Below are 15,216 nucleotides of genomic sequence, written 5' to 3'. Positions count from 1 at the left end.
TGCATCGAGTGAACGCGTATAAAGTAGGCGTCACTTTTAAAAAACCTGCACCGGCCAATAACTTTCTCAAAATGGACAATTTTTTGGGCAAACATAAGTTGAAAGCTTTTGTACCAGCGCACCTTACAGAGACAACAGGCGTGTTACGTTACGTACCTAAGGAGATGAGCAATGAAGAGATCTATAAAAACATTACCTGTGACACGGAGGTGATCTCGGTTAAGAGATTTATGAGAAAAGTGGACGGCAAATTGGTACCCATAGGTACGATTGCCGTTACTTTTGCGGCTACGACGTTACCCCAATATGCATACATGCAAATGTATAGATACCCGATACACATGTATATACCACCACTGCTGCAATGCTACAAATGTTTAAAATTCAATCACTCAGCAAGAATTTGTAGAGGCGAACAAATGTGTTCAGCTTGTTCCGGACAGCATTCATATAAAGAATGTGATGTAGACCAACTCACTTGCATTAATTGCAAAGGCAATCATTTGGCGATCTCCAGAGATTGCCCTGTGAAACAAAAGAAAATGGAAGAAAAGAAAGCTAAGTATGAAAACCTCAACCGAAGTTTTGCCACTGTGGTGAGTAATACTGCACCATCAGCCCCTGTACCTACTACTAATCCAAAAGTTTTTCCAACCATAACCAAACCAAATAATACTGTAGGCGTAAGCCAAACTTCCCTGAATATTGAGCAACTACTGAATAACGAGACCATCATTAATGCTTTGATCAAATCTTTGGTTATGCTGGGAAATGACGGTAGTGATACTCCGATTAATAATAAAAGAATTAAAGAAATACTCAAACAAAATTTATTAAATTAAATCATGGACACTTTTTTACATTTAGCACAGTTTAACATTCAAAGTTTATTACATAAGAAAGCCCTATTAAATACATTTCTTGCAGAGCAACAGATAGACATTTGTTTACTAAATGAAACATGGCTTAAAAGTACAAACACAATTCCTAACTTTGCCCCATACAACTTTGTATATAAAATTTCAAAAAATGCCAAAAACGGAGTAGGTATACTTATTAAACAAAACTTACAATATAATATCATAAACACAACTTTTTATGAATCCATTCAGAATATCTGTGTAGCTATAGAAACATCAATTGGTAAATTATACATTCTTTGTGTTTATTGCCCACCCAATGGTAGCAGGTTTGATGTTCGTAAAATGAAAAAGGTGTTTCTTGAAACCCCCAAGCCATGTCTAATCATGGGCGATTTTAATGCTCATCACATATTATTTGGCTGTCATTCAAATAACAGTAGAGGCAATAGTTTATATAATATTATTGATGAATTTGATTTATGTATTTTAAATGATGGTAGTCCAACAACAGTGCAATATCCAAATAGGAATCCATCTGCAATTGATATAACTCTTGTAAGTCCCACGTTAGCTCCACTTTGTGAATGGCGAGTTCATGATGACCCAATGGGCAGTTACCACTATCCAACTCTGGTTGATCTAAATGTGAAGCCATCGATATATGAAGCCCGACCTGTGGAAGAAAAATATATTTATAATAGAGCAGACTGGTCCAAGTATTATAATTTATCAGAAACTTGTTTTTCTCATTTAGACATTGATAATACAGAACCTATTAATTTATATAATAATTTTGTAAATATTTTATATGATATTCGTTCAGAAACAGTTCCAAAAGTAGAGTCCAAACAATCCATGAAGGTCATGAGGAAACCCGTTCCCTGGTGGAACCAAACATGCCTTGAGGCTGTTAAAAAGTCTAAAGAAGCTTTAACTCAGTATAGAACATCACCCAGCATTGCAAACTTTATAAACTACAAAAAGGTTGATGCTCAGAAAAAACGAACATTAAAAGAAGAACGTGTAAAGTCTTGGCATGAGTTATGCAGTAGTTTTAATAGGATGACACCGGTTTCTAGGATATGGGGATACATGAAAAAGTTTAAAAGAATTGGCTCTTCTCACAATAGATATTTAAATGATGAATGGGTGCCAAGTTTTTTAGATAAATTATCAGACTCATCTCCATTAAACAAAAATCATTTAAATAACATCATTAATCAGTCACACGAAACTCCAAAGAACACTTTTCTGAATAGACCGTTTACACTTAATGAACTGTTTATATCACTTAAAAGTAGAAAAGACACAACACCAGGGTTAGACAATATACCATATATGTTAATAAAAAAGTTGCATCCTAATGCTATAGAAGTACTTTTGCATATTTATAATAAATTATGGGATAATTTAGTCATTCCTGAGTCATGGAAAACACAATGTGTCATTCCCATCTTAAAGCCAAATAAACCAGTAAATAGTCCTTCATCATATAGACCAATTTCTTTATCATCGTGCTTAGGCAAACTTTTTGAAAATATGTTAAAGCTACGTTTAGATTACTATGCGGAAACTCAAGGAAAGCTACCAGATGTTCAGTTTGGATTCAGAAAAGGCAAAAGCTGCTCTGAAAGTTTTGTTTCATTTATTAGTGATCTCAAAAAGGCTAAACTTTGTCATACAAATGTTATATGTGTTTTTCTGGATGTAAAAGGTGCCTTTGATAATGTTAATATTGAAAGCTTAATTTACGTATTACATCAATTAGATCTCCCTGCAAAAATTTTGAATTGGATTTTTGGTTTTTTATACAATAGGACTGTATATGTAAAATTCAACAATAAGCTGTATGGCCCCACAATAGCTAACAAAGGAACAATGCAAGGTGCAACCTTATCACCCTTATTATACAACCTATACACATCTCAAATCCTTGGTTTTGTAAATACATCCCAAGTTAAAATATTGCAATTTGCTGATGACTTGCTTTTGTACAGTGAAAACCAAAATCTAAATATGGCTGTTGATAATATGAACACTGCTTTAACCCAATTAGGAAGGTACTACAGCAACATTTTGAAATTAGAAGTTAGTCCTGATAAAAGTAAAGTCTTAGTAATCAGTAGAGACCCATTTGCACAGTCCATTGTAAATATTAGTTATAATAATAATGTAATTCCTATTGCCAGTCATCACAAATTTCTAGGTGTTGTTATAGATGATAAATTGAAATTTGATAAACATATAGATTACATAAGTCAAAATGCTATGAAAAGCATAAATATTATGAGAAGTTTAGCAGGAACATTCTGGGGTTCTGACCCAAAAACGCTAAACATGCTTTACAAGAGTATAGTCAGGAGCCATTTTGACTATAGTTCCCTAGCATACATGAATGCAAGTAGCACATTTTTAAGAAAGCTGGATGTCTTACAAAACATTGGTTTGAGAGTTATAAGTGGAGCCATGCGCACCACTCCCATTAACTCAATGGAAATTGAAAATTGTATACCTCCCTTGTCCTTGCGTCGTTTACAGCTGGCTGAGAGATTTTGTTTAAAGGAGTTGTCTTGCGAGAACCATGTTGTCTTGGATAAAGTTCTATACCCAGTAGAAATTGCTCAGTCAGCTATCATCTCGGCTAATACTCTCATTACAGGTTCTTTGCCTGAAATATCCACAATAATGATGAACACCAAAAATGTGACAAAAAATATGAACATCAATAATCAGTGGCCAATTTATAAGTACTCATATAATACTATACTAAGTTATTTTGATGTTAAATCTCATTTAGACTCTGTAAAAAACAAATTTGACTTTTTTGAATTTTTAAATGAAAAATATGACTTCTATACCATGTATACTGATGGCTCTAAAAGTGAACATGTTAAAGCTGCATATTATGACCCACAATTGAAAGTAACAAAATGTATTAAAATAGATAGCAACTGTAGTATTTTCACGGCTGAAGCTTGGGCAATACTAGAAGCTTTAACATATGTAAGTAGTAATGTAAATAATGTAAATATTCTTATTGTATCTGATTCTAAGAGTGTTTTAACTGCCTTGTGTAATAGTTCATTAGAATATAAGCAAAATTATATTATATACAAGATTAAGGATATGTTATGTAAGTTAGACAAAAATGTAGAATTTGTATGGGTGCCCTCCCACAGTGGCATAACAGGAAACGAGGTTGTGGATCAGGCGACTCGTCGGGACCATGACCAGGACCTCACAGAATCGTTTAAAGTACCGTTTACTGACTATTACCATTACTTCAAAAGTATTTCTAAGAGAATGTGGAAAGAATATTGGAAACATAACACAGAAGTACAGGATAAAGGAAGATGGTACGCAGATATACAGCAAGACTTACCAACAACACCGTGGTATTATGGCTTTAAATATACCAGCAGGAAATTCATAACGTGCATAAACCGTCTACGTTTTGGTCATTGTTTGGTCCCAGCACATCTCAAGAGGAAGAATATTATTACTGATGATAAGTGTACTTATTGTTTTAAAGAAAATGCAGATATAAAACACGTTATGTTTGATTGTGTATCGTTTGCCATGCAAAGGCTGTTACTTGTCAGTGTCATTAGTGATGTTGCAGAAGAGAACTCGTTGAGTGTTCCCCGCCGCGTTCAAGATTTACTGTCTAATCCTGTTTATTTTATACCAGTATTTAATTTTATTTCAAACACTACGAAAGAAATTTAATTTAATTTGAATGTATATATTCCATTGTCATATCTGACATAAATTGCTTGTAAGTGTATGAGTTAAAGTTAAATAAGTGTTTTTCTAATTGATAATTTGTTATTCTTCTGTGTCCTAGTTTATCTCATTTTGTAATGGCTATGTGTATTTTTATGGGTTTTTGTGTATTTTTTTATGAATGCGACTGAAGGACTTGTATCCATGGTCATGAAATAAATTAAAAAAAAAAAAAATGTTTTCATTGTGCAAACCGTAAATTTGTCAAACAAATTCCTGTTCCTGATTGGCTAAATCAAAATCTGAATTTTCTTATTGGCGGATAATAGGAGCTGCGTGACATTGTAATTGGATACCATTTTAAGTATTTGCAAACCAAACCTACTATTTATTAAACTAAATGGCGTCTTGATTGTGTATTGTTTGTTTTGTTGGACTAGAAAATAAAAGTTTTTACCGCCATATCAGTAGCGTTCCCATTAAGTTTCGAACAAGTTTGCACGTAAAGTGTATAAGATTCCAGTAAACAGTGCCAGGAAAGTAAGCTACGCATAGAGAAATACAGCGATATACTTACGACAGCGGCCTGTATTTTGGTTATATTGACTTGTATAAAAGAAGCCTAGAGGGAGCAAATTTATGAGTAAGTTGCAATAATTTCACGAAATGGATAATTTCTTGCGAGATCGATTGGAACTAAGAATAAAAAGACTTGATGAAAACTTAAAGAGCGCAGAGGCGTTAATATTAAATTGTAATTCCGGAACGGATGTCATGGTGCAAGAAGTAATGAAGTTACAATTAAGTTTGAAACAATCTCTGATTAGTATCCAGTCGGACATTGACAAATATATTGCTACGAATAATTAAAACACAGATATTTTACGCCCTGCACTCGAGAAGCAAATAAAAGCAGAGGAACTACTTATAGAATTAGAATTAATTCTAAATATTCATTCTAATTCTCACAATAAAATCTCAACAAAAAGTGTGAAAGTTCCTAGAATTGAGTTGCTCAAATTTGATGGAGATATTCTGAAATGGACAGAGTTCTGGGACCGTTTCACGGCCAATGTACACTCCCAAAACTTAGATGATGTCGAAAAGTTAGCTTATCTGATAAGTTTACTGGAAAAGGAGGCCAAGGAGGCAGTCCAAGGCCTAACAATGACAAATGCTAACTACCAAGTGGCAATAGACACACTTAAGAACAGATACGGGAGTAATCAACAAGTAATTGACTCGCATTATGAAGCACTAAATAGAACTAGTCGCTGCGAATATACAGCCGAAGACTGTAGGAAGACACTAAATAAAATCGAAAACCATCTAAGGGTACTTTCATCTCTTGGCGAAGATATAGAGAATAATTCGTTTTGTAGTATTATTTTAAACAAATTCCCCGAAAAAGTAATCTACGAACTTAACCTATTATCAGTGGATGACCAAACAATAGCGGGGATCAGAAGTACATTAAACAAAATTGTGGTGGCATTGGAGAAGTCTAAGATTACATTGCCTCTACAAAAGGACCATACAGCCACCACAGATACCTTAATTTCAATAGAAAACAGACCCCGATACCACAGAGGGAGAAGGATACACACCCAGACAACATCCCTCCACAAAATGGAATACACACCCAGGAACAACAATAGGAAAAGACCAGCTAAGTCTAGTACTGACAGTGGAATAAAGAAAGCCAAGTTGAGTTGCATATTCTGCTCGGGGCCACACTTTAATGATGAATGCCCATCTTATAAGACATCTGAAGACAGGAAGAAGAAATTATCAAACCGATGTTTTATGTGCTTGAAGTTAGTTAGGAGAGGCGAGGCGGGCTGATAGCGCGCGCCTGCAGAGGCGAGGTGCGCTGATAGCGCGCGCCTAGGAGAGGCGAGGTGCGCTGATAGCGCGCGCCTAGGAGAGGCGAGGCGCGCCGACCGCACGCGCTTAGAAGAGGCGAGGTGCGCTCATAGCGCGCGCCTAAGAGAGGCGAGGCGCGCCGATAGCGCGCGTAAGCAGCTTGAGCAAATTTTATAAGCTGCTGCTACAGATATTATTGTGCTAAATTTCTTAATAAGCATTCACATTAGTCGCGTTACTGAGCTACATTTTAGATAATGATGGTTTTAGAACAGCAAGTTTTGAGAAACATCATTATATTAGTAAATTGTTTTCTCAATATTAACGACCATTAGGGTTCTATACACAAATAGTAAAATCCATTGATCCTATTACTAATTTGATGAGAAACATTGTAGGTATGTAACACGAGCGATATTAAGTCCTACTTCCTACTAATATTATAAACGCGATATAATATTTAAGTTATTATATGATAAATATCACAGAAATCACACAAGTCGGTACGGCACTGTTTTGATCATGCTTTTTAGGGTTCCGTAGTCAACTAGGAACCTTTATAGTTTTGCCATGCTCCGTGATCGTTAGTGCTATAAAGCTGCAATTTGGCATGATTATATTAATCCGACAGTCGTACAATAAAATCTATAAAAAAAAACCGTTTCAACCCTATAGCGTGGGGTATCGTTGGATAGGTCTTTCAAAACGAATAGGGGTCTTAAACAAACATTTTTTGATATTGAATTGAATATTTTCGGAACTAATCGCTCCAAAAGAAAAAAAATGTGTCCTCCCGCTAACTTATGAGCCATGAGTCCAAAAAATATGAAAAAATCTTAGAAATAGAGCTTTAGAAAGACATTAAACGAAAACTATAGCGAACATGATCAGTTTAGCCGTTTTTGAGTTATCGCATAAAATCTCCCCTTCATAGTTAAAAGACGTACAGCCACAGTTATTAAGACATTAAATGGGGTTTTGAAGTTATTTGGCATTATTTATGTAAATAAAGTAAAATTTTAGATAAAATTGCTTGTTTTACTCGGTCAATTTTTATTTAATATTTAATTTCTCTAAAACAGTTCATTCATTGGCTGAATGAGTAATGCCGTTGACTATTGGCAGTTTTAGAACGAAAAAGTAAAAAATCAAAAAGTAAGACACAATCCCACTGATTTTCATACTTTATTTAACAAATCATTTTAAAATTACTGCAGTTTCCTAAAATATGTATTTTTTTCAAAGATATTGCAATTTAATGTTTTTCGTTATGGATTATTATGACCAGACATGCAAAGTCTCCGATTGAAAGTGTTCTATGGAAAAAGTCATGGCTATACGTCTATTACTTTAATTCTTATTACTGATTACGCAAATTTGCCTCGTCTTTTTGGTTTCCTCGTATTCGATATGAAAAAAAAAAAGATTGTTTAACTCGGGTGAAAGGCACCAAGCATCATTTCATCCCTTTGTTAACAATCTTCTAAACTAAAAGCTCCAGTTTAGCATATTGTGACGAAAAGGTAACTACACTGAGCATGGCCCGACATGCACTTAGCCCGTTTATTGCATTTATGGAATAAATGGCCACCGCGCACTTGTTGTTAAGCAGTAGTTTGAATAACACTTCTCAATGCGTTCATTTTGCAGCTTTTAGCAAGAAAAGATAATACATGTGTACTAATATCGCTATAACTTAGGTATAAGTGTTTTTCTAGTATTTATTATTCAGACGTTATGTCTATAAAAGCCATAATTAACCCATATATGTAGCTACTGGATAACAAATAAGATGTGGATATCTTTACTGCTAGCAGTAATAGCGTCAACCTTTATTCAAGAACTAGCATTAAAACAGAAACTGTAACCGCTTTTATACAGTAAAAAGTCTCCACGGACGCTTCTTTTCAGATTTTAGTAACCACTATCACATTTTTCTTAATATTGTCTGCTTAATATCCCACTACGCAGAATATACACAGCTAATTGCTGCTAATGGCTCTATTTTGCAGCTTTTAGTAACCACAAATGCTTTAAGCTGAATAATGTTTGACTAACTGTGTAAGAAATAAGAATTATTCAGCTTTAATATGCAAAACCGATACTATACAAAACTTATTCAGCATAAATTGGTATACAGGCCCACATATTTTTTTATTCCGAATTTGGTAATAATTTGAATAAGATGATAATTTTACTGCATTATCCTGCTTGTGTTGCTTGGGTTAACTTTAACCTGTAAAAATTACAGATTGCCTCCAGAACCTTTTTTGAATTTTTAGAAAAAATATTTTGCACGCGTCTGGTACCCGGCCAAATCGTCTGGCATATTTTTTATGAGTATTTAGATATTCAATTTTCACTTGTAGAAATTACAAATTGCTTCAAGAACATTTTTTGGACACCAAAAAAAAAATCTTTAAAAATTTATAGGTTAATTTAGACCCGTTACCCTGCAGCCAGACTTGTAGTGCTGAGGTAGGGTAAGATAGGAGAAGCATCAGTCAAATTTTCAGCTTGCCTCAAGGACCTACTCCTAATTTCTACCAGCTCTCCGTCTAGTATTTTTTGTACTCGACTAGACTGACTGAAATAGAATAACACGTTCGTGCGTTTCTGTGAAAATACGATGGTAAAATATTATGCACTACATCTACTGATGTAGGCTGACCTCGTAACTATTGTTATATCATAATTTGCTACTGGTCTATCGCGAATTTATATGTACCAGACTATTGACAATAAATAATATACTTGTGGAGGGTGGGTTTTTGTGATGTCTACCTCAACGTCCTCAACTATCTCATAGACTTTCGTTGGGTAGTTGCACAAATTTACCCATGTATCCGTTTTGGCATTTCGCTGGGACATCAGTCATCCGCGACCCTAACCTGCGTACCGAGGGCATGCGGAACCGGTACTGTTCCCAGAACCGGGACTGACATTTCCGGTACTGGGAAAGAACCGGGATTTCGGTACTTTTCGGTACTGAGTATTTACTGTTGTATTTTTTGTTAAATGATGAATTACTTATATGAAACTGAAAATTAAGATTCAATTTTGTGTAATTCAGTACAAACACAACCTAGAAAAAAACAAAATGTAGCATATCGACACTAGCAAAAAAATCACAATTATGTACTTAAGGTTTCTTACTTTATTCAATAATTTTACGCACTGCGGCATTTTACGCACAAGATCTATAAAAAAATATGTCACAAACTATTATTTTAATGATCAATAAATGGAAAAGAAATTAATGACTCATAAGAACATTTCATAACCTTAACCAAAAAAAAAGAGAAATAGTATTTTCTTTCTTCACTCATTAACTTTCGTAGACCTTCACGAAGGCGTTCTCTTTTTGTGTCATATTCCTTGAGTGGAATGTCCCTGATTGTGCTGGGAGATTTATTAGGCAGCGGTTGACCAGCTCCTTCAAGCAGCGGTGTCAAATCGAGAGATATGGTAAACTGTTTAAAAGGAACTCTGTCGAGTGGAACCATGCGACAAATTCTGTCGTTTTTGTTATTTTTGGGTTTACAATCAAATTCATTAAGTAGACTATAAGCTTCACGTTCTTGAGTAGTTGGCGTTGGGAAAACGTCTGTGTGCAAATAATCATCTCTTGTACTGGGTCCTGGTTGTGGGTCTGGCTGCACGTCAAGGACAATTAAATGAACCTTTTTTAAATGCTTGCGTAATCCACTAGCACTCGTTGATCCACGTCCTGGTTGTGGGTCTGGCTGCACGTCAAGGACAATTTAATGAACCTTTTTTAAATGCTTGCGTAATCCACTAGCACTCGTTGATCCACCTTACGTTTTTAAAACTTTCCCTTACTGATGTGTGTAGTTTGTCCTTTTCTTTTTAAATTATTTTATTTTTCTTTTTAAGAAAAATATAATAATTTAAATATCAAAGAGTACGTTCGGGTTGGCCCCCTAATCTTTACTTCTTTATTTTAATTCACATGTATAGACCATCAAACTACAACAGCTACAATACTTGTAATAACTATTTATTTGACTACTCGAGCCGGACTGTCAAGGTTGGGGACTTTGGGTAGTTAATGTAGTTATCGCGCCAAAGCCCAAATCGTAGCCGGGAAATACCGAGCGGGACAAACCTTGGGCAGCCGAGACTGCCGAGAGTACTACAAGGGTGCTACGGAGATTAGGCGCCAAATTTTAAAGTGATTAATGCGGTTTACTTTACTAACTTTTCAGTACCGAAAAGTACCGAAGAACCGGGATTTTCATTACCAGAACCGGTACCCGAAAAGTTGAAATTTCCCGGGATTTCCCGGTACTAACAGTATTAACAGTAACGGGAGCAACCGTACCTAACCTGCGTAGAAACACTTAAAACGCGAAAGTTTTATATCTAGTATGTAATGCGAGTAAACCGTGAGTTTGTCACGTTTCAGTGCGACCTGTGCGGGAAGTCTTTCATCCACACGTCGTCATTCAAGATGCACAAGCTCTCCCACTCGGGGGTGAAGCCGCACGCGTGCGACGTGTGCGGGCTGGCGCTCATGACGCGCTCGCACCTCAAGCGGCACAAGCGAGTGCACAGCGGCGAAAAGCGCCACGAGTGCCCCATCTGTGGAAAACGCTTTTCCGAGAGGTAACAAGCCCTTATATATTATATTACACAATCAGACACATTGCTTTCAGAAGCCAGGTATCAAGCATGTCTTTGACAATAATGACAAAAAAACATAACTCATAGTGAGATTATATAAAAAAAAACACTTAAATTAGCCGGTCATGACTCTATACACATTATGGCAATTACAATCAGGCCCAAACACCATTTAGCCCAAACTCGGTTAAGATACATCGTTTCATTACGGAGTTTCAGATTATGGGGCATGACACACTGCGTCCGATTCGCACGTCGCTCCGAAGTTTGAGCGAGACAATGCTATGCGCGTATTATAGCGACGTCCCGCTTGTACGTCGGAGCGACGTGCGAATCGGACGCAGTGTGCCATGTCCCTATTTTATGATCTCCGTGCGCAGCTGAAAAATAATCTACCTGAATAAGAAATAAAAGACACTCGTATGTAGCTTTTCATTTCCTTTTCAATGTAATCGCCTAGTTAGTGAAATGCTTTTTAACATGCATCAAATATTGATATTAGGCCATGAAAAATAATCCTTTGCCTTTGGGTTAAATTCATTATCTGCTGATAATAAGGCTGCAGCATTTAGTCGTCTGATATCTTTCTTGAGAGGGTTAATAGTCGTGTGGGAGTCTCTGTCAGTCTGGATATAAGTCCACCTATAAAGGTTGTGGTCAGTGGTATCGAATCTCATTTCTTAGCAATTTCCTGCAACAGGTAAAGTGGTAAATTAAGCAAAAAAAAAGAAACAAAATTCCTTTGCTTAATTTATCTCCACTCCTTTCTTTCTTTTGTCGCATCTCTTAACTGGTGTATTTTGGTAAATAATCAATCAACAAAATTCCTTCTATCTAAAACCATAAGTGTTTCTGGTCGACAGTCGAACTTTCAATTTCTGAGGAAGTTTCACATCTTTGAACTTCCACTGTAAAGGCTCTCGTTTACTTTCGCGATCCAGTGTCGAAACCAGGCATCGTTACAACTCATCAGGTCATCATTCTTGAAATAATGTCTTCCATCGACTTAATTTCATCATTCGACCCGCGACTCATTTCCAAAAAACTCTTTACAACATGTGAGTCGTCTGTCCTTGTCAAACGCCGTTAACTTTCGCGGCACTCGGCCCTCACTGCGCTCACCTCGGCCATGTTCACATGCACATTAATATTTTTTTAAAGTACTAGTTCTATATTAATGCTCATATTTTTGGCTATCTCCCACTGAATCCGTGGGTATTCTTATAATATTTGCTTACTTTGGTTACATTTTATTTCGTAACGGCGCAAATCGATATTGCAACAGGAGCGTTAGGCTTCCAGGCTTTCAGGGCTAAATTAAAATTGCTTGGACCAAAACATTATGTTTTCTTGCAAATATTCGAGAAATCACACAGAAATGATATACAAAAGACACGTTGTTAAAATAAAAAATAATAATAACCAACTACGGATGCATTTCAGTCACAATTTTTTGCCCATATAATTTTTGCCATGATTATTTTTCAGCTGCCCTACGTATATCAGACCTGCTAGCATGAGTTGCATGGGACCCTGCGTCCGATTCGCGGAGCGACGTGCGAATCGGACGCAGTGTGCCATGCCCCTCAAGGGTGATTATCAGCCGGACGATATCAGCCTGTCAGTTAGAACAAAAATTAGAAAGATCCGAACAACTGACAGGCCGATATCGTCCGGCGGACTGGTAATCAGTGGGCCCCTTAAGCTAATGTTTTTTTAAACAAGTTAAGAAGTTCTAATGGTAATTATTTTTCACCTCATCAGCTCGAACAAGCTTACTTTCGTCACTCCCTGGAGTGAAACAAAGTAGCTTTTTAATTTAGTGAAGGTCATGAACTGCCACTTCATACCTTTTTTTTGTCTGTATTATTCTGTGTAATTCGAAATACGTTTTAACCTTTAATATGTACTCACTACTGAGGTGAAAAATTATGTGTGCAACACGAGAGCAAAGTTATTTTACATCTCGTGTTTTTGAGTCCCTCGCTACGCTAAAGATTCTAACTTAGAATCACTCGCTTCGCTCTTGATTCAATTATAGAATCTTTCGCTTTCCCGGGACACAAAATAAACACTCGCAAGAAAAACCCACTTTTCTCTCTTGTTGCACAAATTACTATATTAGGGCAGAGCAAATTTAGTTAGACAGCGGTGGGTTATATTTTTTGGGCCTGTTGAATGACGTGCTTGCATTTGGCCCTCTAATAGAGGTGTATGGTATGCGTATCCAATATTCATTTTTATTGATGGATCAATTAGAGTTAAGACAAAGCTAATACCAGTAGTCGTGCCGTCGTGTGAAGCTTATTGTGTGGTGAGCACGAACAATTATAATGGTATCTATCTAAGAAGTGCGAGGTTCACTCGGCCACCTAATCCGAAGTGTGCAAACTGAAAGGACTTTCGAGCGGCGGCGAAAGTGTGGAAACTCGTGAAATAGGGCGAGGTGTGTTAACGGCGTCACCCGAGGGCCACGGAACGCACGCTCCGACCGTGCACGCTTGACGCTGACGCCGATGTTTGTTTAACCAATGTATGGCGGTCGGCGTTAGCGTCGAGCGTCCGTTTCGAGGCCGAAGCGTTATGCCCCTATTTTTTGATTTACGTGCACGGGCAGCTGAAAAATAATCTACCTAAGAAATAAAATGCACTAGTATGTAGTTTTTTATTTCCTTTTCAATGTAATCGCATAGTTAGTGAAATGTATTCATTACATTTATCAAATATTGATATTAGGCCATGAAAAACAATATATTGTCTGTGTCAGAAAGTCATTATCTGAAGTTAATAAGGTTGCATCGTTTAGTCGTCGTCGTGTTTTGTCGTCGGATATCTTTCTTGAGAGAGTTAGAGGTTATGTGGTCAGTGGTATCGAATCCCATTTCTCTCAGCAATTTCCCCAAACAGGTAAAGAGGTAAATTAGGCAAAAAAAAAACAAAATTACTTTTTTTAATTTATCTCCACTCGTTTCTTTTGTCGCATCTCTTAACTGGTGTATTTTGGCAAATAATCAATCGGCGAAATTCCTTCTATCTAAAACCATAAGTGTTTCTGGTCCACAGTTAACAATTTCTGAGGAAGTTTCACATCTTTGAGCTTCCACTGTAAAGGCTCTCGTTTACTTTCGGGATCCAGGGTCGGAACCAGGCCTCATTACAAGTCATCAGGTCATCACTTTTCTTGCTTTTACCCGCGACTCATTTCCAAAAAAACTCTTTACAACATCTGAGTCGTCTGTCCTTGTCAAACGCCGTTAACTTCCGCGGCACTCAGCCCCCACTTCGGCCATGTTCACATGCACATAATTTTTTTTTTGTACTAGTTCTTTATTAATGCTTATATTTTTGGCTATCTCCCACTGCTTCATCCGTGGGTCTTCTAATAATATTTGCTTACTTTGGTTACATTTTATTTCGTAACGGCGCAAATCGATATTCCAACAGGAGCGTTAGGCTTCCAGGCAATCACGGCTAAATTAAAATTGCTTGGACCAAAACATTATGTTTTCTTGCAAATATTCGAGGAATCACACAGAAATGATATACAAAAGACACGTGAGTGTCAAAAATAAAAAATAATAATAACCAACTACTGATGCATTTCAGTCACAATTTTTTGCCCATATATTTTTTACCATGATTATTTTTCAGCTGCCCTACGTATATCCCCTATCACTGTAGTGACCGAAAAATGCTTATACACCCGAGACCAATAGTTTCGGGTCACTAGCATTTACTTGAATATCGCGAAAACTAATAAAGCTGGCGTATTGAAACGAATTGAACCTTATAGACAATTTAATGTTACTAATATAAAATACATTTCATTTATTACTGATAGTTTATGTATTTAGTTAAAAACGATAACGTAAAAATGGCGTACATTTGCTTACAAAGCCAATATTGAACATATTGAACTTTGTATATTTACATGTAGTTTTGAAACATTTTAATACTTGGTATTACCCCCATTTTCTGCCCGCACAGCTGCAATGCGATTCGGCATGCTGTACCTACACCAAGTTTCTTAAACAATGTTTTCCCATTCCTGTACTAATGCATCTTTTTTTTTAATCATTTATCATTTATTTATTGTATTGTCATGTACATAATA

At 36.4% G+C, this 15,216-nt stretch overlaps 1 protein-coding gene across 1 annotated transcript in view; it reads left to right on the top strand.

The window, feature by feature from the left end:
* Positions 1-15,216, top strand: part of LOC134754265 (zinc finger protein 37 homolog) — a 94,394-nt gene that overhangs the window by 15,881 nt on the left and 63,297 nt on the right. Inside the window, exon 6 of the mRNA XM_063690480.1 lies at positions 10,885-11,084. Coding sequence (XP_063546550.1) covers positions 10,885-11,084 — 200 coding nt within the window. The remainder of the gene's footprint in view (positions 1-10,884; positions 11,085-15,216) is intronic.

This window comes from Cydia strobilella, chromosome Z (genome assembly GCF_947568885.1).
Source record: "Cydia strobilella chromosome Z, ilCydStro3.1, whole genome shotgun sequence".
Lineage (NCBI taxonomy): Eukaryota > Metazoa > Arthropoda > Insecta > Lepidoptera > Tortricidae > Cydia > Cydia strobilella.
This window is presented reverse-complemented; position numbering and strand designations above follow the sequence as displayed.